The sequence below is a fragment of the Cnephaeus nilssonii genome, assembly GCF_951640355.1.
Source record: "Cnephaeus nilssonii genome assembly, chromosome: 7".
Lineage (NCBI taxonomy): Eukaryota > Metazoa > Chordata > Mammalia > Chiroptera > Vespertilionidae > Cnephaeus > Cnephaeus nilssonii.
The window spans coordinates 71,075,511-71,094,994 of record NC_137078.1 but is presented as its reverse complement, the minus strand read 5'-3'; the positions used below and the strand labels follow the sequence as shown (position 1 = coordinate 71,094,994).

The window sequence follows — 19,484 nt, the reverse complement described above, 5'->3', positions numbered from 1 at the left end:
CATTGCCAACCAGAGTGATCTTTCAAAAATGCAATAGGTCATGTCATGTTTAAAGCTCTTCATCTGTTTCCCTTGCATTAATGCACTTCTTAATACGTCTTGTAAAGAGCCTGAGGATGTAGCGCCTGTCCCTTCTCCAACCTTGTTACCATCTTCACAACCTCCTTCTGTATTCTACCCGCACAGTTCTGGGCCCTCTCTCTGCAACACTTCCTTCAGAAGACTGGGTTAAGAGCCACTCCATGTGCTTCCATAGCTCCGCAGTACTCTGCACTTCCCCAGTTTGTAACCTTGACCCCTACACTGTAATTGCTCCGGCGGAGGGGGCGTGGCTGCGCTGACCCCGCCTCCGAGCGAAAGGGGCGTCGTTTCCGCCGAGAGGGGCGGGCAGCCTGGCCCCCACCTCCCGGCGGGGGCGCGAGAGGAACGACGCGCCACGGCGTTGCCTTACGTCACTTCCGCGCGCCGCTAAACGTCACTGTCGGGCGCGTACCGCGCTGCAGTCCGCTGTTGAAGTCCGGTCTCGGTGGCCTTTCGCGAGCCATGGAGAGTGACTTTTATCTGCGTTACTACGTGGGTCACAAGGGCAAGTTCGGCCACGAATTCCTGGAGTTTGAGTTCCGCCCGGACGGTGAGAGCGGCGTCGGGCGCGGGGACTAGGCCGGGGCGGCCGGGAGTGTGCGGGGAGCTAGAGGGAGGCACGGATCTGTAAGAAGCACGCCTGTGTCCGCCCGCTGGTTTCTTGTCCGGTGCAGGGTCTTCTGTGTGGTGACATTTTTTACCAGAACGCTTCGGCACGCATTGAGTGAACGCCCGCTTTGTACCAGGTTCTGTTTCACTACCTGGGATGCAGGCGTGAACGACAGACAAGCTTCCTCTCTCGTGGAACTTTTATTCTAGGGCTGGGAGAGAAACCATCAAAGAGACTCCAGATAGTGATGAGTGGCCAGGAAATAAAACAAAATGACCGGCTGGTTTTAAATAGGGTGACCGTTGGAGAGCTCTCTGAAAAGGGGATATTTGAGCTGAACCTTGATTGACAAGAAGGCGCTAGCCTTGTGACGCTCCAAAAGGGCATTCTAGTCAGAGGGAGTGACAAGTGTCAGGGCCGGAGGGCGGGGTGAGCTGGGCAGATTGCAGGTGGTCAATGTGGCTGAAGAGCAGTGAGCTCTGGGGAGGATAGTAGGAGATAATATGGGATAAGCAGGCTGTGGCCACAACATGTAGGTCTTTACAGGCCATGGTCAAGAGTTTGGCTTTTATTCTAAGTACAGCAGGAAGCAATGGAAAAGTTTTAAGCAGAGAAGAGGTGTGATCTGTTCTTGAAAAAAATATTCTAGTGATCGGGTACAGAATGAGCAAAAGTGGAAGCAGGGCTACTTATTAGGAGACAGTCAACAATTGTCCAGACAGAAGGGATGTTGGTAGGGACTAGGGTGAAAGTAAAAGTGGAGAGAAGGATTTAGGATACTGTTAAAGGCAGAACCAATATCACTGTCAGTTAGAGGATTTAGGGAGGGGGCACAGTGGTGAAGGAAAAGGGACCAAAGATGATAGAAATCTACTAAATGGGGGCACAGAGATGAATCTGACAAGCCACTTTTGTGAAGGAAGTAGGTTTGTAAACAGTGACAAGACAGTATGTTAGGTGCTGTGGACGAAAGAAACAGAAGGGACTCGGAACAGAAAGAAGGCACCTAGTCTACCCTGAGGGTCCAGAGGAGGCTTCCTGCCAAACCTGAGGGAAGGGGGCTGTGAGTTTTCAGTAACTAGGAGTTGTTTAGGCAGACAGGAGTTAAGGATACATTTTGGACAGCATTAATGGCAAAGAGGCTGAAAACCACAGAGTGCATGGGATGTTTCAGACAGAAACCAAGTACAGACAGTCCTCCGGTTACATCAGGCTCGACGTACGTCATTTCGTGGTTACGTCGCCAGCTCCCATTTATTTATTTAAAAAAAAAAAAGTTCCATCATTTCGACCTATGTACATATGTGCTTTATGTTTTTTATTTATTTACCACAAGTAAAGGTCAGGAATTATCTTTCTTTTAAATTTTTTCTACTGTTTCACTTCATTACTGCTGTGTATGTGCTCCATGTGACGCAGGTGCTTATATAGGTGGGTTCCGACTTACGGTGAAAATCGCCTTACGTCACACCGTAGGAACAGATCTCTGATGTAACCCGAGGACCTACTGTAGTCTGATGTGAGAGACAGCTGTTGCAGGAGTGAGCCTGGAAAGGCAGGCAGAGGCTCAGTTTAGCAGTATGCCATGTTGAATTTGGATTTTATCAAGAAGGCAGTGGGAAGCTATGGTCAGTATCAAAGTATTAGAGTAAACTGATCAGATCTTTCTGTTATACACTGAGTGGCCAGATTATTATGATCTCTGAATGCATAATAATCTGGCCACTCAGTATATCCTATCTAATAAAGAGGTGATATGCAAATTGACAATCACTCCAACACACAAGATGGCCGACCCCATGTGGTCAAAGATGGCCGCCCCCATGTGGACACAAGATGGCCACCACAAGATGGCCAGCAGGGGTGGGCAGTTGTGGGCAATCAGGCCAGCAGAGGAGGGCAGTTGGGGGTGACTGGGGCTGCAGGGGAGGACAGTTGCCAGGGACCAGGCCTGCAGGGGAGGGTAGTTGGGGGTGACCGGGCCTGCAGGGGAGGGCAGTTGAGGGCGACCAGGCTGGCAGGGGAGGGCAGGTAGGGGCGATTGGGCTGGCAGGGGAGAGCAGTTAGGGGCAATCAGGCCAGCAGGGAAGCAGTTATGTGCTAATCAGGCTGGCAGCGGAGTGGTTAGGGGATGATCAGGCTGGCAGGCAGAAGCGGTTAGGGGCAATCAGGCAGGTAGGCAGGCAAGCAGTTGGGAGCCAGTAGTCCTGGATCAGGCCTAAAGGGGCAGTCGGACATCCCTGGAGGGGTCCGAGATTGGATAGCATGCAGGCTGGGCTGAGGGACACCCACCCACTCCGTGCATGAATTTCGTGCACCAGGCCTCTAGTATATATATATAATGCAAACACTGGACAAAAAAACTGATAAAGCTTGTATGTTAGCATATCAATACATCAGCCAATAAAGTAGACCTTAATGCAAATAGCATTAGAGGTAATATATATGTGACATATATAATACATGTATAAACCTAGCATAAACATGCTATATATTACACTGAGTGGCCAGATTATTATGTGTTCAGAGACCATAATAATCTGGCCACTCAGTGTACATCACTTTGTCCACTGTGTGGAGAATGAACTGAAAGGAAAAGAGTACAGTGAGGCATCATTTAATTTGGCTCTTTTATCTTCTTCGTACCCAGATTAGCCTGTTGAATGCATATATACACCAAGAGCCTTGTATACCAAATGTGTTAAATAATAAAACGACAATATTTTTTTTCAATCTTCACCCAAAGACATGTTCATTGATTTTAGAGAGAGAAACATTGATGTGAGAGAGAACATCTATTGGTTGGCTTGTACCCACCCCGACTAGGGATCAAACACGAAACCCTTTGATGCACGGGACAACATTCCAACCGACTGAGCCACACCGGCCAGGACTAAAACCACAACTTTTCTGTCACAGGAATATATCAGAATATTACACAGTCACATGATAATGTATGTAAATTATATTTTTTCAAAGGCTTTCATAACTCATTTGAGCCTCAGTAGGCCTTGTGTGCAGGTAAGTTACCAATTACTATCCCTGTTTTCAGCTTAGGACATTAACCTGCAGAAATATGAGTCTACCTGTGTTCTTTTATCATACCTGAGCTACCTTTTGCAAGATCTGTAATTCAGCATCAGCTATAGTTTTGGCTGTGAGACTATTTAATAGCCTAAAGTGAAGAACTGAAAAAAATGTATTGTTGAAACACTAAAGGTGTAAATATTTTAAAAGTTAGAATACGTTTTAAGCAACAACTGATAATCTTAGTAGGCTAATGATGGTTTAGTCGTATGTTTTTATTATATATTGATTTTCCCCCCCTCACAGGGAAATTGAGATATGCCAACAACAGCAATTACAAAAATGATGTCATGATCAGAAAAGAGGTAATGAGCCTTCTGAGAGACTTTCTCATTCACTACAGTTGAGCCTTTTGTCTTTTTTTGTTCTTTCTGGGAGTAGTAATGAAAGATAAAGAATAGGAAAGTATAAACATGTCTGTAGACAGCTTCTAACGTTTTTCTCAAATCTTTTAGTTTATATTTCCTTTCACAACACTGAATCAATTACTGGATATCACATCAAGTCTTGCAGATCTTGGCTTGAACCCTGAATCTGCTGCTTACTAACCACGTGGCCTTGGGCACATTTCCTGGCTGAACTTGATAAATTCAGTTTCTTCATCTGCAGTAAAAACAAATAAGAGCTACTCCCCACTCAGAGTGTCTGGTATAATCCCTGGCACACAGCACTCAGTGGAGCTCTAACTTGTATTTGAATGGGGAAGGAACATGGGAAAACAGCTAACCTTACTGAATGCATGTTAGATGCCAAGCATGACACTAGATATATTACATACATGATCTTATTTGATCCTGATTGTAAGCCCGGGTGATGGATGGTATTAGATACCCTTTACAGATAAGACTGTGAAAGCCCAGATATGACTTATGGAACTTGTTCAAAGTCACCCCTGCCAGTAAGGGATAGAACAGGAATTCAAACCTATTCCTGCCTCTGTCATGTGCTCCACTTTGGTGTGATTTCTACCACAACACTAAGTCTTCATCAAAGCTACACTTTCCTGTTAACCTCTTTGTTAACATTTGAAACTAGTTAACAATCAGTGTATTTTCATACTATTATATTTAATTAGCAATCAGTTTTATGCTTACCTACACGTCAGCATCCTTTTTAAAAAAAAAATTTTTTTTGATTTCAGAGAGGAAGGGAGAGGGAGAGAGAGAGAGGGAGAGAGAGAGAGAGAGAGAGAGAGAGAGAGAGAGAGAGAGAGAGAGAGACATCAATGATGAGAGAGAATCATTGTTTGGCTGCCTCCTGCACGCCCCACACTGGGGACCAAGCCCGAAACCCAGGCATGTGCCCTTGACCAAGAATCGAACTGTGACCTCTTGGTTCATGGGTCAATCACGGAGCCACGCTGGCTGGGCCTCCTCTTCTTTTTTTTTTAATGTAAACTAATATGTAGAATGTATGTAAAAGACATGTCTCTGCTTTTCAAAAGCATTTCATCTAGTTAAGAATAACCAGGGTTACACACGGACCTTTTGTTTTGGGTCTAGGTGTGAGTTAGATGTGTAGGTAAGGAGAGGTCCATGTGAATAGGATGTGCTAAGTAGAAACAACATATGGGGGACTGAGGTAGTCATTGGGCACTTCTGACCCTGCCCTCTTCAGCATGCTGAGGTCAAGCCTGACTGTCTTCTCATATGCAGAGGTGCCAGAAATGAGTTTTCAGGAGCAGTCTTTTATCTTTAATCGCTACCTGAGGAGAACGCTGCTTAGGAATACAACTTAAATTGTTTTTTAATTGCTTTCAGGCTTATGTACATAAGAGTGTGATGGAGGAACTGAAGAGAATAATTGATGACAGTGAAATTACCAAAGAGGATGATGCTTTGTGGCCTCCCCCGGACCGAGTGGGCCGGCAGGTGAGTGTTTTAGCAGCTATTCCCAGTGCAGAAATCTTACAAGTAAGGTAAGTTGACTACTCTCCATATGACATTGAATCCTCCACTGGTGTGTGTGCACGCATGCATTATGGAGCCCTACGCGAGGCAGGTTACGAGCACCTTGATCTAAGGAAGCAGTGAACCCACAGGGAGGAACAGAGAGCAAGAAGTGCTGCTGACCACCGAGAGCCCAGCCCTGAGTTTCTTCTCGTGACCTTCCCGCTCCTTCTCAGGGTTTTGCTGCCCACCTTATTACTGAGTAACTCCGATAGACAAAGCAGTGTGAAGATACAAAGATAAATAGAACATAGGCATTTCAGTAGCCCAACATCTAATGGAAGGAAAATCATGCAAGCAACTAACCTCATCTGCTTCTTTCCTAATCCAGACTTCTAATTGATTTCTTTGTTTCTCCTCTTATCCTGTGCAGCCCATTTTCCATCCTGAAGCCAAAGTAATCTTGTAAAATGTAAATTTGTTTATATACAGCAGGTCCTCAAATAACATCGTTCTATTTAATGTGGCTTTTTTATAATGTGATAAGGTGCCATATGAATTTAACTATTATTTCTATCAATTAGCCTATGATAAAGTTGTTATACTCTGTCGCTTTGCTTAAAGTCACAGAACCAACCAACAATTTAAGAGCTTACTGTATTCCACTAATTTTAAACTCTCTAGTCCAAGCATGTCAAACTTGTGGTTCACAACGAATATTTTTGTGGCCCAGCCAATATAATGGTATGTAAGAAACGTTTTAATAAAAATTTCATAACTTATTTTTACAATATCCTGTTATACATAATTATTAATAATGAACTACAACGTTCGCTAATGACTGATTACTATAATCATGTTGCATTCATTTCCCTTACGCACCTTATGTGCAGGCGCACCATTTCTCTCCACTAATACTAGCAGCGAATATTTTAGCAGCCGATTGTCACATCATTAGTCTTGGACTGACTTGTTTGGTGTGTGCAACAGGAAATATTTCACTTTCAGAGAACAAGAAAAATAGGATTATTTGCGTTACGCTTATTAATTTGTGCAGTTATTCAGTGTCTGGTAAGTTAATGTTCAAGAAAAAATATTAATTTTTATTAAAATGTTCTATTATGTTAATGATTACTCATTTATTTTAGCCCTTTGTATTCAGCATGTCTCTATCGAAATAAATCTATGTTTCTTTGTAAATTGAAGCTTTTGTCTTTTTGCAGCCCACATAAACTTAAACCTTGTTCATTTGGCCTGTGTTAGCCTTTGAGTTTGACATGCTTGCTCTAGTAGCTTCCCACTGCATTTAAAATAAAATCCAAACTCCCACCTTATCTTATAATCTCTGGCTGTGTTCAAACCTCACTGGTCTTATTTCTGTCCTTCAGACATACCTGTTGTTATTAGTTTAGGACCTTTGTATTTGCTACATGCTTCCTGAAATATTTTTTCCAAAACTTTATTATTGAAGCCTTTATATGTTAACTTTTTCAGTGATATCTTGTCTGTCCATCAAATCTAAAACATCTTTCCCCATTAAGAGGCTATGGAAAACTGGCTCAAAACCAGTGAGTAGTAAGAACTCCATCATGAAAATTCACTCCTTTGGCTTGCTGAGTTACCCAAGGTCTACAAACCTGCCATTATTACAAATCTTTGATCAATGTCTCTACTGAGCCAGATGCCACTTCCTGGCTTTCCTCTGAAAATTATTAAAGGACAGATCCAAATAAATAAATAAAGAAAACACCTCTCCCCATCATTAAAAAAAAAAGTTTGATCATCTTCATAGCATTTATCATTGTCCAAAATTGTCCCGTATTGCCCAGAAAAGTTAGATTCTTGGGATTTGTAAAACATATTTATACATGTTACTCCACACTGTTAACAACAAAAACACATATACAAAACAATTATGTAATTTCTTCCAAATTACAGATACAACTTCTTCTAAAAGTATGAGCTACTCAAGGGAGTATTTATCTCTTTGTTTCTAGTACCTAGCACAATTTAGTGCTCAGAGTGAATTGGTCTTGTTTAGGTGTAGTAGATAGAGTTTGTGTGATTTGGCAGATGAACCTCCTGTGTACTTAATGAACAATCCAATTTGGCTTGATTTTAAACATTTTTAAATGTTTCCAGGAGCTTGAAATCGTCATTGGAGATGAACACATTTCTTTCACAACATCAAAAATTGGTTCCCTCATTGATGTCAATCAATCCAAGTAAGTGTACATGATCTGTATATCCAGATGTGTCTGTTTTGCAACAGATTGATATGAAATCCTTAACCAAATTGGGACCATTATGGTAAGATCCGGTACAGATAGAGAGGCTCTAAATTATTTTCAAGGCTTGCTCCTATTGCTTTTTACCTTTTGTCCAGTTATCTCTAACTAGAGGCCCAGTGCACAAAATTTGTGTGGGAGGGGGGAGGGGGTCGTGTCCCTCAGCCCAGCCTGCACCCTCTTGCAATCCGGGACCGCTGGCTCCTAACCACTCTGCCTGCCTGTCTGCCTGATCACCCCTAACCACTCGCCTGCCTGCTTGATCGCCCCTAACCACTCGCCTGCCTGCCTGATCGCCTCTGACCACTCGCCTGCCTGCCTGTTCGCCCCTAACTGCCTCTGTCTCACCCCTGCCGCAACAGCTTCGTCCGGAAGGTCATTCTCGGCAGGCAGGTCTAATTAGCATAAAGGCATAATATGCTAATTAGACCAGAAGGCCAAACAAACGACCTTCTGGACTACTTTCAGGACGAGGCTGGGGCTGCGAGGGCTGAGCCCTTGGCACAAATTTCATGCATCAGGCCTCTAGTTAATAAGAGCTGCTCAGTGACACACAGAGTAATGTCATTGGAGCAGCCAACGTGGGTAAGAATCTGTCCAGAACAGAAAAATGAAATATGCCAATACAAGTGCTTAAGATAAAGTGTAGAGTCGCTAAGTCTAACTACCTTCCTGAGCGTTAGTCATTCAGACTAGCACATCTTAAAGTCTGACTTGGATGAAACTTGAAATTATTTGGAATATAAATTTTAAAATTTGTCTTGTCAGGAGGGCAAATTATAATGTATGTTTCAGAGTCCTCAGAATTTGAAAACCTCTTTGGCTCCTCTGTTTTGGGCATTTGGGATTAGACATGGTTCACTTTTAGTACATGGTGGGCATAATTGTCTTCCTTTGGACAGTCTCTTTATTCTAGCCAGTTATGCTGTAGTAATCTTCAGCCTCTTGACCCTGACTAGTACTACTTTTTAAAAAGTTTTCCTAATTCTGAAACTTATACATGCTCATAGAAAATAAAGGAAACCTAAAATGTAAGGGTAAAATCATCCATAAAACTGTCAATTAGACTACCATTAATACCTTAAAGTATTTTTTAAAATATATTTTTATGGATTTCAGAGAGGAAGGAAGAGGGAGAGATAGAAACATCAATGATGAGAGAGAATCATTGTTTGGCTGCCTCCTGCAAGTCCCACACTGGGGATGGAGCCTGCAACCTGGGCATGTTCCCTGACTGTGAATTGAACCCGTGACCTTCTGGTTCATAGGTCGATGCTCAACCACTGAGCCATGCCAGCTGGGCTTAAAGCAGTGGTCGCCAACCTTTTGGACCTCACGGACCACCAGTTGGTGACCACTGGCTGAAAGTATTTATCTTTTTTCTGAGCATTAAAGAATATAGTTTTTAAAGGCACAGAAAATATTTAGACCAATAATATGTTATTGTAATGATCCTTTCACTTAATGTAAGCATTTCCCCATTTTTAAAAACCTTAACATTTTAAATGACCTCATAATATTCCATTTTAATATGTAGCATGTAGCCTTTTCCTTCTTTTTGGACACTGTTGTTTTCAAAGTTTTAATTCTGTAAATACCTTTATGAGTAATGCCTTGGTACATAATTTGCGTTAAGTGGTATTATCTTGCAAGTTGTCTCTGCTTTTTAAACATTTTTTTCCTTTTGCATTTTAGGGACCCAGAAGGCTTACGAGTATTTTACTATCTTGTCCAGGACCTGAAGTGTTTGGTCTTCAGTCTTATTGGATTACACTTCAAGATTAAACCAATCTAAATTGAATATTGGTGTGGACACAAGGGGGGTGGGAGTAGCTGGTTTTCATTACCATTATCAGGAAATTTTTGTGTATATCAGGCCAATATTTTTTTTATGAACTGTAAATGATTGTCTTTAATAAATACATAACAAAATGCAATTATTGTTTTATAGAGACTTCTAAACGTATATAAATATATTTATGGATTTCAGAGAGGAAGGAATTACTTTTTTTTTAATCCTCACCCGAGGATATGTTTTTACTGATTTTTAGAGAGAGACAGAAACATTGATGCAAGAGAAACATCAATCAGCCACCTCCTACACGTGTCCCGACTGGGGATCAAAACCACAACCTCGGTGTGTGCCCTGACCAGGCTGGAACCCGCAACCTTTTGGTGTACAGGATGACGCTCCAAACTGACAAGCCACCCAGCAGTATTGCCCCAAAATCTAATTGAATCGACTCTGTAGGCAAAACTACCAATTCATAGGAAATAAGAAAATAAAGCCCTGGCTTTATAGCTCAGTTGGTTTGAGTATTGTCCCAATATGCCAAGGTTGCAGGTTCAATCCCCACTCAGGGCATATGAGAATAAACCAATGAATGCATAACTAAGTGGAACAACAAATCGATGTCTCTCTCCCCTTTCCTCTCTCAAATCGCTAAAAAAAAAAAAAAAATGAAAAGAGAAACATGTTAAAAAATACAGTGGGAGTCCAATCAGCAATATTCAGAGAAAAGTCCAGGGCAAGGGATCTGGTTTCTTCAATAAAACATAAAATAGAGATGGAGCATGAAGCTATAGATTAAAGGAGAGTTAAGAGACTCATAATGCAATGTTTGGATCCCATTTGGATCATGATTCAAAAAATTTTAAATTGAGATGAAAATTTGAACACTGGATATTTGACATTAATGAAATGTCTTTTTTTTTTTTTTAGGTGTAAATGGTATTGTGGTTGGGTTTCCTCCAGCTTTACTGAGATAACAGGTTGGGTTTTTAAAAATCATCTTTTATAGATAGATATTTACAGTTATTTCATTATGGAAGAAACTAATATACGGGATAAAATGCCTAGTCTCGGTAAAGTTTTCCAATACATTTAAAAATATTTTTTATTGACTTTAAAGAGAGGGAGAGAGAGAAACATCGATTGGTTGCCTCCCGTGTGCATCCCAACAGGATCAAACCTGCAACCTGGGTATATGCCCTGACCAGGAATCAAATCAGCGCACGGGACAACACTCAACCAAGCCACACCCCAGCCAGGGCTCCAATGCATTTTAAAATCAGACTACCAACAGCTATTAAGAACTGAGACCTGCCCTAGCTGGTGGCGTCCGCCTGCGGAGTGACGGGTTGCGGGTTCAATTTCTGGTCAAGAGCGTACCTCCTACCTTGGTTGCAGGTTCCCCAGCCCTGGTGGGGTGCATGTGGGAGGCAGTCAATCCATGTGTCTCATGCCGGTGTTTCTCTCTCCCCCTCCCTCCCTTCCACTCTAGAAGTCAATGGAAAAAATATCCTCGTGAAGATTTTAAAACAAAAAAAGCTGAGACCTAGTGGGTATAGATAGTGTGGGAATTTAAGTGAATCTGTAGGAACTTGCTGGTTGAATAGATTGTGGGCACTGAAAGGAACCGGCCTTAAGTCATTTGACTGAGGGGAAGTGGCTGGGCAGAGCTCCCATTCCTGAAGACAAGCTAACAGGACAAGGTCCCAAGTCGGACTAAGCCAGTGCTCCCGCCACTCCCGGCATATGCACACCTCCTCTGCCTCTCCAAAGGTAACAGGGCAGCAGGTAAGGTGCAGAGCTGGCACCCGAGGTGTCTAGGTTCCTGACTGCAGGAGGGTACTTGGGGCAATGAGACAACTTGGTGGTAAAGTAGATATCAAAACAGTCACTCCAAATTTTAAAGACATGACCGCGAGGAGCTCAGAAGGCTGTAAGAGTTTCAAAAGGGCTGTTCTTTGTAATGTTTACAGCACCTGTACGGTCTCAGATATGCCTTGGACAAGAGGGCAGGTAAAACGAGGTTCAGTAAACGTATAAAGGATCAACGAGAGGAGAGCCAGTCTCGGGGACCACAATGAGGACAGTGCACGGGACAACCCTCTGAAAGCAGGTCTCGATGAGGAAAGAGGAAGGAACCGTTAGAGAAGACAAAGGCCCCAAATCTCTCCGGGGAGCCGACGTAACCTAAGGAGCCTCAGGGTAGTCAGGAGGCCGGCGGGGAGGTGGGTGGGGAAGGCGGAGCGGTGAAGGCAGGAAGGTGGCTGCGGCATCCCTCGGACTACCTGCCTGCTGGCCCGGCCCGCGTTCAGTGAACACCCGGAGCTCCCGATTACTGGAGGCAGGCTAATGGCGAACTCCGGTTGCCTCCGTTTTCTTCGCCTAAAAGCAATAAAAAGCAGCCAAAACGCTACGTGCGCCGGAAGAAGCGGCGCGCGGAGACCCGCCCCCGCGCCCCGCCGAAGCAAGCCCAGGCCCGCACCGAGAGTGCGCAGCGGCGCCCACCGTTTGCGACGGGCCGGAAAGCAGCGACCGCTGCCAGCGCCGGGCTGAGCCGGGCCGCTATGGGGGTGAGGCGGGAGCGAAACGCTGCCGGGGCAGGGACGCGGCGGCGGCGTGGATCTGGGGTGCGGGAGCTCGCGCCGGGAGAGAGTGAGGGGAGCGGGCCTGCGCTGAAAAGGAGCGGAGAGGCCGCGCTCGTGCCGGGTGGGCGGGCAGGGGCTAGGCGTGGGGCTGCGCAGGCGCGAATAATGCAGGCGCTTTGGCCCTCCCTTTCCTCAGAAAATCGCGCTGCAGCTCAAAGCCACGCTGGAGAACGTCACTAACCTCCGGCCTGTGGGGGAGGACTTCCGGTGGTACCTGAAGGTGCGGCTGCGGGGGCGGGACCCCGACGGGGAGGGGGCGGAGCCCCGAGAGGCTGTGGGCACTTCGAGCTTCCGGGAGGGGGCGCCAGAGGCCGGGCCCGGAAGAAGGTTCCCCTCCTGATCTGTGCTTAACCACTCCATGTTTTTTTCTGGGTAGAATTTTATATTTGCTTTTTAAAATTTATTGGCTAATCCTTAATTGACAGTGTTTTGGGATTCCTTTTGTAATTTTTTTCTTCGTTAAATATTTTACGGTATGTAAATGCTAAACGAAAGGCTGCTTTAATGGATATTGTGATTATTTAGTAAGAAGGATGTTTTCACCTGTTTTATTTGTTGATTGGTTTTATTGTGTGAGAGGACCCCTCTTACCCAAGTAGTTTAAGCCCTTTCACTCTCCCGGATCCCAGAGCTTCTGCTATTTTCCTTGTAGTCTAAATCCCAGCATCCTTCAGTATTTGGCAAAAGCTTCTTCTGTTTCAGGAAGCCTCTGACCACCTTTAATCCCATATATTTTGAAGACGGAGTGCCAGGGCTTATTTGTGGAATTGATGTTCTTTGGTTTCAAAAAGCACAGACACTAGGGAAGGAGACAGAAAAACAGTAACAACACAGGATAAACACTTACACCAGGCACCTGCAGGGCCCGTGGGAAGGCAGGAAGCTCCTAACCTAGCAGCATGGATGGGAGGGGGGCCTGTTGAGACCATCTCTGTACCACATGAGCCTTGAGTCCCCAGCTAACCTGGGCACTTAGAGGAAGCACCATGGCCTGTTCTTCGCCCAGAGGAAGTCTGGTTACGTCCTTGGTGGGGCTGGTTGTAAGGATGAGGTGAGATGGCTGGCAGGAAGGCAGGTTATGAGCCTGCCTTACCCTTCCCTCAGTGTCTGCCTAACTGAACTAATACTCTTTTCCCTCCCAAGATGAAATGTGGCAACTGTGGTGAGATTTCAGAGAAGTGGCAATACATTCGGCTGATGGTAACTGCTCCCCCCCACCACCCCCATACCCACACAAACACATAATCTCTAGGCAGCAATTTGGGGAATCTGTGATCCTAATCTCTCTGGTCTTTGAACCTTGCTTTTTGTGGTTTGGGAGGGCAGGCATTAGTGGGATCAACTGTGCAAATAACAGCCTTCTTTGGGATGTGAGGCAGAGTTCAAAATCAAGGGGAAGCCCTTTCCTTGGTCTTAAGAAACCTCCCCAGGATTCTTGACCTAGCAAGTCGCTCACCCTCTCTGAGTCTTGGTCTCTTCGATTGTATAATAAGTGGTGGGACTGGGTCTCTTCAGGACCTTATGTCTAATTGATATGTGACTAGAGGTTGTGTTTACTCCTTGCTAGGACAGTGTGGCACTGAAGGGAGGCCGTGGCAGCGCCTCCATGGTCCAGAAGTGCAAGCTGTGCGCGAGGGAAAACTCCATTGGTAGGTCAGCCATGAATACTGATCTCTGCCAGGCCAGCCCCTAGCTTCCTGATACCAGACCAAAAGCAGGCTCATGTTACCTGAGAAACCCAAGCTTCTGCATTAGATGCTTTCCCAGAGCCACACCTGGGGACCTGGGGTAGGGCCAAAGTATGGACTCAAGTCAACTTTGTCTTCTGTTTTATGTTTCAGAGATTTTGAGCAGCACCATCAGATCTTACAATGTAAGTTGCCTGCTGTAGTGGCAGGCATGGTGGGATTAAATCCAAGCTAGGAGGCCTGGGTTCTAGAGTTATACTAGTAAGTGCTAGGCTGTGGGAGCTCAGGGGACCTCTGATCCAGCTGGCCATTCAGTTCCCATCATTGGGAGTATTTGCCTTACCTACATCTTCACATGTCTAGTGAGCCCTCTCTGAAACCATGGGGGGAAGAGTTCTTTAAATGGTACCGTCCATCCTTGATATTGTCCATATTATTAGGTAGTTATTCATTACTACATAACAAATTAGTTCAAAGGTGAGAGAGGGTATGTGTGCTTTGGGTCTGTATGTTTAAACAAGGGCATTTAACTTGTATTTATCCATTCCTTATTTGGTATTTTTGAAAATGTCTGATTCATGCCAAACTTCAGCTTTGTCCTGAAGTTAAAGAGAAATCAAATGAGGACTTGCCCTCAAGTAAATCATGATCTAGTGGAAGAGACAGATTAGCAAACAAAAAACAAACTAGGGCCAGCACACACGGTTGGTGTGCAGGAAATGATTTTATTTGTTGTTGTTTTTTTAAATATATTTTTTATTGATTTCAGAGAGGAAGGGAGAGGGAAAGAGAGATAGAAACATCAATGATGAGAATCATTGATTGGCTGCCTCCTGCACGCCCCACTCTGGGGATTGAGCCCGCAACCCAGGCATGTGCCCTTGGCCGGAATTGAACCCAGGACCCTTCAGTCCACAGGCCGATGCTCTACTCACTGAGCCAAACCGGCTAGGGCCAGGAAATGATTTTAGAGTGAGTGACAGGATGAGAGCGAATGTGTAGGCATGATTGGTGTCTCTGGGCCCATGGGTCAGGTAGGCATGAATTTCCTGGCTACACCACCTTGCTCATAGGTGCCTCCTCTACAAGCAAATCTCATTTCAAAGGCTTTAAGATCGCTCCCTGCCTTCACAGCATGGCAGATGGTTAGCAAAAGGCCATAGTTAAGTGTGCTGGGGCTGTTTAGATGATCTGGAGACTTTGTAGCTTAACATTCTTGTTCATATTTGTGGTGTTGGTAATTTTATCTACTAGTTACTGAGGATAGTGTTGGATACTCTGCTGGGTACTTTACACATATTTCAAGTTCTCACAATAAATTTGTAGTGGTTCCTCACCTCTATTTGATAGTCGCAGGCCCAGAAGGGGGAAGTAAGACAGAGCTCTGCCTCACATCTAGGCAGGCTGACCCCAGAGTCCACACTCTTTGTTCTGCAGCATCCATGACCAGGGTCTTATGGGGAGCAGGTGGCTAAGACAGGCTTCTTCCAGAAGGGGGTGATTTGGTCCCAAGCCCCATTCTGGGCTCACAGGGGCAGTAAGGACCTGCTTGGCATGAAGGGTAGGGGCAATGGGGCTATCCTGAGGGCCCATTTGGGCCTACCTCCTCAATCTATTTCCTTTCTAGGTTGAAGACAATGAGAAGTTCAAGACGATAGTAGAGTTTGAGTGCCGGGGCCTTGAACCAGTTGATTTCCAGCCCCAGGTGTGTGTGTCTTCCTGGGAAACCTGTATCTTTGGGGAGGGCATAGAGGAAGTAATAGCAGAACTTTGCTTCCTACAGAGACCATGAACTAGGAATTCTCCTTTGTAAGAATAATAATTATTAAGTGCTACTCTATGTTGGGCACCATGCTGGTCAGTTTTACATGTTTATCTTATTTAACCCTCACAGTCATCCTGTGCAGTTATCCGTACTGTTTTTCAGACAAGGAAAGAATTTCAAAGTTTTGCAACTTGCCCAGGGTGACACAGTTAGAAAGCAAGGGAGCTGTAATTTGAACACAGGTCTGACTCCAGAGTCAGTGCTCATCCCACTTTATTGGAGCGGCATTTTCACCTCACCAGTCTGTGAGATAGGCAGAAGAGATAATAGTACCACCCCGGTGTCATAAATAAGAAAACTAAGGTTCAGAGAGGAAAGCGGCATGCCCAGCTGGTGGATGGTTAGCAAAAGGCTGCAGCTAAGTGTACTTGGGACCATTTGGGTGACCTGAGCCTTTATAGCTTCGATTGTCTTTCAGACAACCTGGTAGTGGAAGGGTTTACCCGGCAGCTCCTGCCTTCTGATCTAGGGCTGTAATTGGAGGAACCACTCTAGTCCCAGGCAGCTGCCAGGCCCTGGAAGCTCAGTAGTTATTCCAGAACAGCTGCCAACACTGCCTCTCTGTGCCCCCTTCCCAAATGTGTTGTGAGAAAAGCCAGTTCCCTGGTCAGGCTCACGTGCCAGACCAGTGCCTCCTTTCCCTCAGACTCACTGCCTTCCTGTCCCTTGCAGGCTGGGTTTGCTGCTGAGGGTGTAGAATCGAGGACAATCTTCAGTGACATTAATCTGCAGGAGAAGGTATGGGACTTGGGGGCCTTGCAGGGTGCTGTAGGGCACGTGGTGGAAATTATCTTCTATGGTGAACAAGACTCATCAATGGAAAGCTGACTGCACATCTTTGTGCATTTTGTTGGTGGTTTTGGTGTATAAGATGGCCCCAAGTTTAACGCGGAAGTTCCACCAAGTGTTCCACATGCATGAAGGCTGGGATGTGCCTGCTAGAGAAAATACATAATAGATAAGCTTTGTTCAGGCATGAGTTATAATGCTGTTGGCTGTGAGTTCAATTTTAATGAATCAACAAGATATTAAAAAGGTGTTTTTAAACAGAATCATACAAGAAACAAGGTTATATGTTGATTGTTTGAAAACAGTGTTGTGCTCAGATGTAAACTCCCATGAGTTTAACCCTGTGTTTTTCCTGGGAGCATTGGGCCATTAGTCACTAAGCCAGCACTGTGGTGACTTTGAAGAACATAACTACCACAAATAATGAGACTTGACTGTATCGCTGGACATAGTAATGCCTTGTTGATAAGGAAACCTTGTGTTCAGGCCTCAAATGAAGGACAAAAACTTCATTCAATTTGCACAGCACATAGTAATAACAGTAACTAGAATTTATTGAGCTTTTATGTGTATCCAGCACTATACTAAGTACTTTTACATGTGTTACCTCATTTGATTCTTTCAACATTCAACATGAAGTCTATTGTTGTCCCTTTTTTTTTTTTAATATATTTTATTGATTTTTTTACAGAGAGGAAGGGAGAGGGATAGAGAGCTAGAAACATTGATGAGAGAGAAACATCGACCAGCTGCCTCTTGCACACCCCCTACCGGGGATGTGCCCGCAACCAATGTACATGCCCTTGACCGGAATCGAACCTGGGACCTTTCAGTCCGCAGACCGACGCTCTATCCACTGAGCCAAACCGGTTTCGGCCTGTTGTGCCTTTTTTTAAAATGGAGAATAGCTCTGAGGATCAGAATGGCTAAGTGACTTGCCAACATCACAAAGCTAGAAGAGCTGGAATTCAGGCCTGAACAGTCTGGCTCTGTTGTAGGTCATACGTGTTCATGCATGGCTGGGTCAGAGCCTGACCTGGGCCTTTTAAATCGCAGTGCTCCACTCCACACTGTCCTAGGCTGCCTGGTGAGGCTAACACTGCCATTTTTCCCCACAGGACTGGACTGACTATGACGAAAAGGCTCAGGAGTCTGTGGGAATTTACGAGGTCACCCACCAGTTTGTGAAGTGCTGAACCCTCTTCCTGCACTTGCCTCTAAGAACTGAGAAGGGACAACCAAGCAGCAGAGCCCACTGAGGCTGGTCACCTCATCCCTTGTCTCCTGGCAGCTGTCTGAGCCCTCACAGGCTGCATGCTGGGCTGTCAGTGTCCCAAGCCCCACCAATAAAGCCCGTTTGTGCTGTACTCATGCACTGAGGTAGTCAGGTAGCAGCCACTCCCTCCACAAATAAGAATTCATATTAGAGGTCTTTCACAGTTTCCTGACACCTTCCCACAATATAGCATCTTACACCTGACTACTTTGCAAACTGTGCAGGAGCACACAGCTTCTGAGGGCTCTTTAGCTCATGAGGAGTGGGCACATCAACCCAGAAAACCAAAAGTGTCAAGGCCAATGGTATGAAATGCAGCTGAGCCTATAGAATGATACCATGAGCCAAATAATCCTGAGCCAAAACACTGCATTGATTAGCTTGGCTTTTAAGTAAATGCAGGCATCTGTCAGCTGGTGTCACTTCATATTCTAGGGATAAAAGGGACTGTAGAGGTCGGCAATCCAGACCTGGCAAGATTCTGCCCTCAAATTCTGGCCAGGTGGTCATTCGGTCTTGGCTCACCTGCTGTGATGGGCTATCTCCTCCCATCACGAAGTCAGTATGAAAGTTCTTATATTAAGTCAGCATCTGTGCCCCGGGGAGCTCCTGGTCCTGGTTCGTCCCTCTGTGGTCACACTTCTGTGTGCTGCCCCCTAGGCAGCCTGTGGCGGTACGAGAGCCCCTACCCAGTGGACAGAGCTGTTTAGTGCAGTTAGGTCCACGAGGCATGCTCATGCCTTCCCACCAGGGAGCCCATTTGGAAAATGTGTTACAAGAGACCTTATTTATCCAGTGTTCTACTGGAGCCAGGAATTCTTTGGAAGTAAAATTAATAGCCTCATTTTCTGCATGGCCCACTGGGAATGGGTCTGCCCCCTCCCAGGCTGGTTGTGGGGCATCCTCCAATTTAAGGTGGCCGTATCCAAGAGGAGAAGAGGTGCCTACCTTGTCCCCTCTCCAGTCTGGCAGCTACTTCTTGTTTCCTCTAGGTCGAATATTCCTGGTTCCCTCTGGGCCTCTTTTTTGTACATGACAACAGCATTTCTTCAGCCCTCGCTCAGCCAGCAGGCCTTCCAGCCCCCTATCCACTGGGTCCAGTCCACTGCCCAGCCTGAAAGCAAATAAGTGGAAGTAACGGGCTGGGTAAGCAGCCTTTCTAGTTTTCAGTCTCTGTACCAGCCAGTGTGTTAAGCTCATAAAGACAAACACTAAAACAATCAATAGTTTTTGTTTATACTTTAAATTGCCTTCTCATCTTTCAGGAGGTAAAAGAATCCAAAAAATCATTGATTAAAGGGAAAATAAAGTAGATTATGTCAGTAGATGCAACAATTAAATTTTATTTCTGCTTCAACAATAAATACACCTGAGTTATTTTTCCAAATCCTACCCTCCTGATCAAATGCCCTTAAAACTGAAATCTCACATCATCTTTTTGATCTAATTCCACTTGGAAATTACATGTTTAGTTTTAAAACCATGATTTTAAAGCTCAGGCTTCACATCATTGG

At 44.9% G+C, this 19,484-nt stretch overlaps 2 protein-coding genes across 2 annotated transcripts; both read left to right on the top strand.

The window, feature by feature from the left end:
- The first annotated feature begins 449 nt into the window (after positions 1-449).
- Positions 450-10,133, top strand: MAGOH (mago homolog, exon junction complex subunit). The gene is made up of 5 exons (XM_079776936.1): positions 450-631; positions 4,025-4,083; positions 5,539-5,649; positions 7,810-7,892; positions 9,651-10,133. Exons 1-5 carry the CDS (start codon positions 544-546, stop codon positions 9,748-9,750), a joined length of 441 nt encoding a protein of 146 aa, XP_079633062.1. The 5' UTR covers positions 450-543; the 3' UTR covers positions 9,751-10,133.
- A 1,173-nt stretch (positions 10,134-11,306) lies between these two features.
- CZIB (CXXC motif containing zinc binding protein) lies at positions 11,307-17,950 on the top strand. Its single transcript, XM_079777623.1, has 8 exons — positions 11,307-12,317; positions 12,529-12,612; positions 13,536-13,592; positions 13,960-14,041; positions 14,234-14,265; positions 15,708-15,785; positions 16,578-16,643; positions 17,813-17,950. The coding sequence occupies exons 1-8, from the start codon at positions 12,312-12,314 to the stop codon at positions 17,888-17,890; spliced, it is 483 nt and encodes a 160-aa protein (XP_079633749.1). The 5' UTR covers positions 11,307-12,311; the 3' UTR covers positions 17,891-17,950.
- Positions 17,951-19,484: the final 1,534 nt, after the last annotated feature.

Bases quoted from the DNA above. Each gene is read 5' to 3' on its own strand.
- CZIB (XM_079777623.1), top strand. The intron at 13,593-13,959 runs GTAACTGCTCCC...ACTCCTTGCTAG, and splicing joins GGCAATACATTCGGCTGATG to GACAGTGTGGCACTGAAGGG. The intron at 16,644-17,812 runs GTATGGGACTTG...TTTTCCCCACAG, and splicing joins ACATTAATCTGCAGGAGAAG to GACTGGACTGACTATGACGA.
- MAGOH (XM_079776936.1), top strand. From the start codon at position 544: ATGGAGAGTGACTTTTATCTGCGTTACTACGTGGGTCACAAGGGCAAG. The intron at 5,650-7,809 runs GTGAGTGTTTTA...AAATGTTTCCAG, and splicing joins CGGACCGAGTGGGCCGGCAG to GAGCTTGAAATCGTCATTGG. The intron at 7,893-9,650 runs GTAAGTGTACAT...TTTGCATTTTAG, and splicing joins ATTGATGTCAATCAATCCAA to GGACCCAGAAGGCTTACGAG.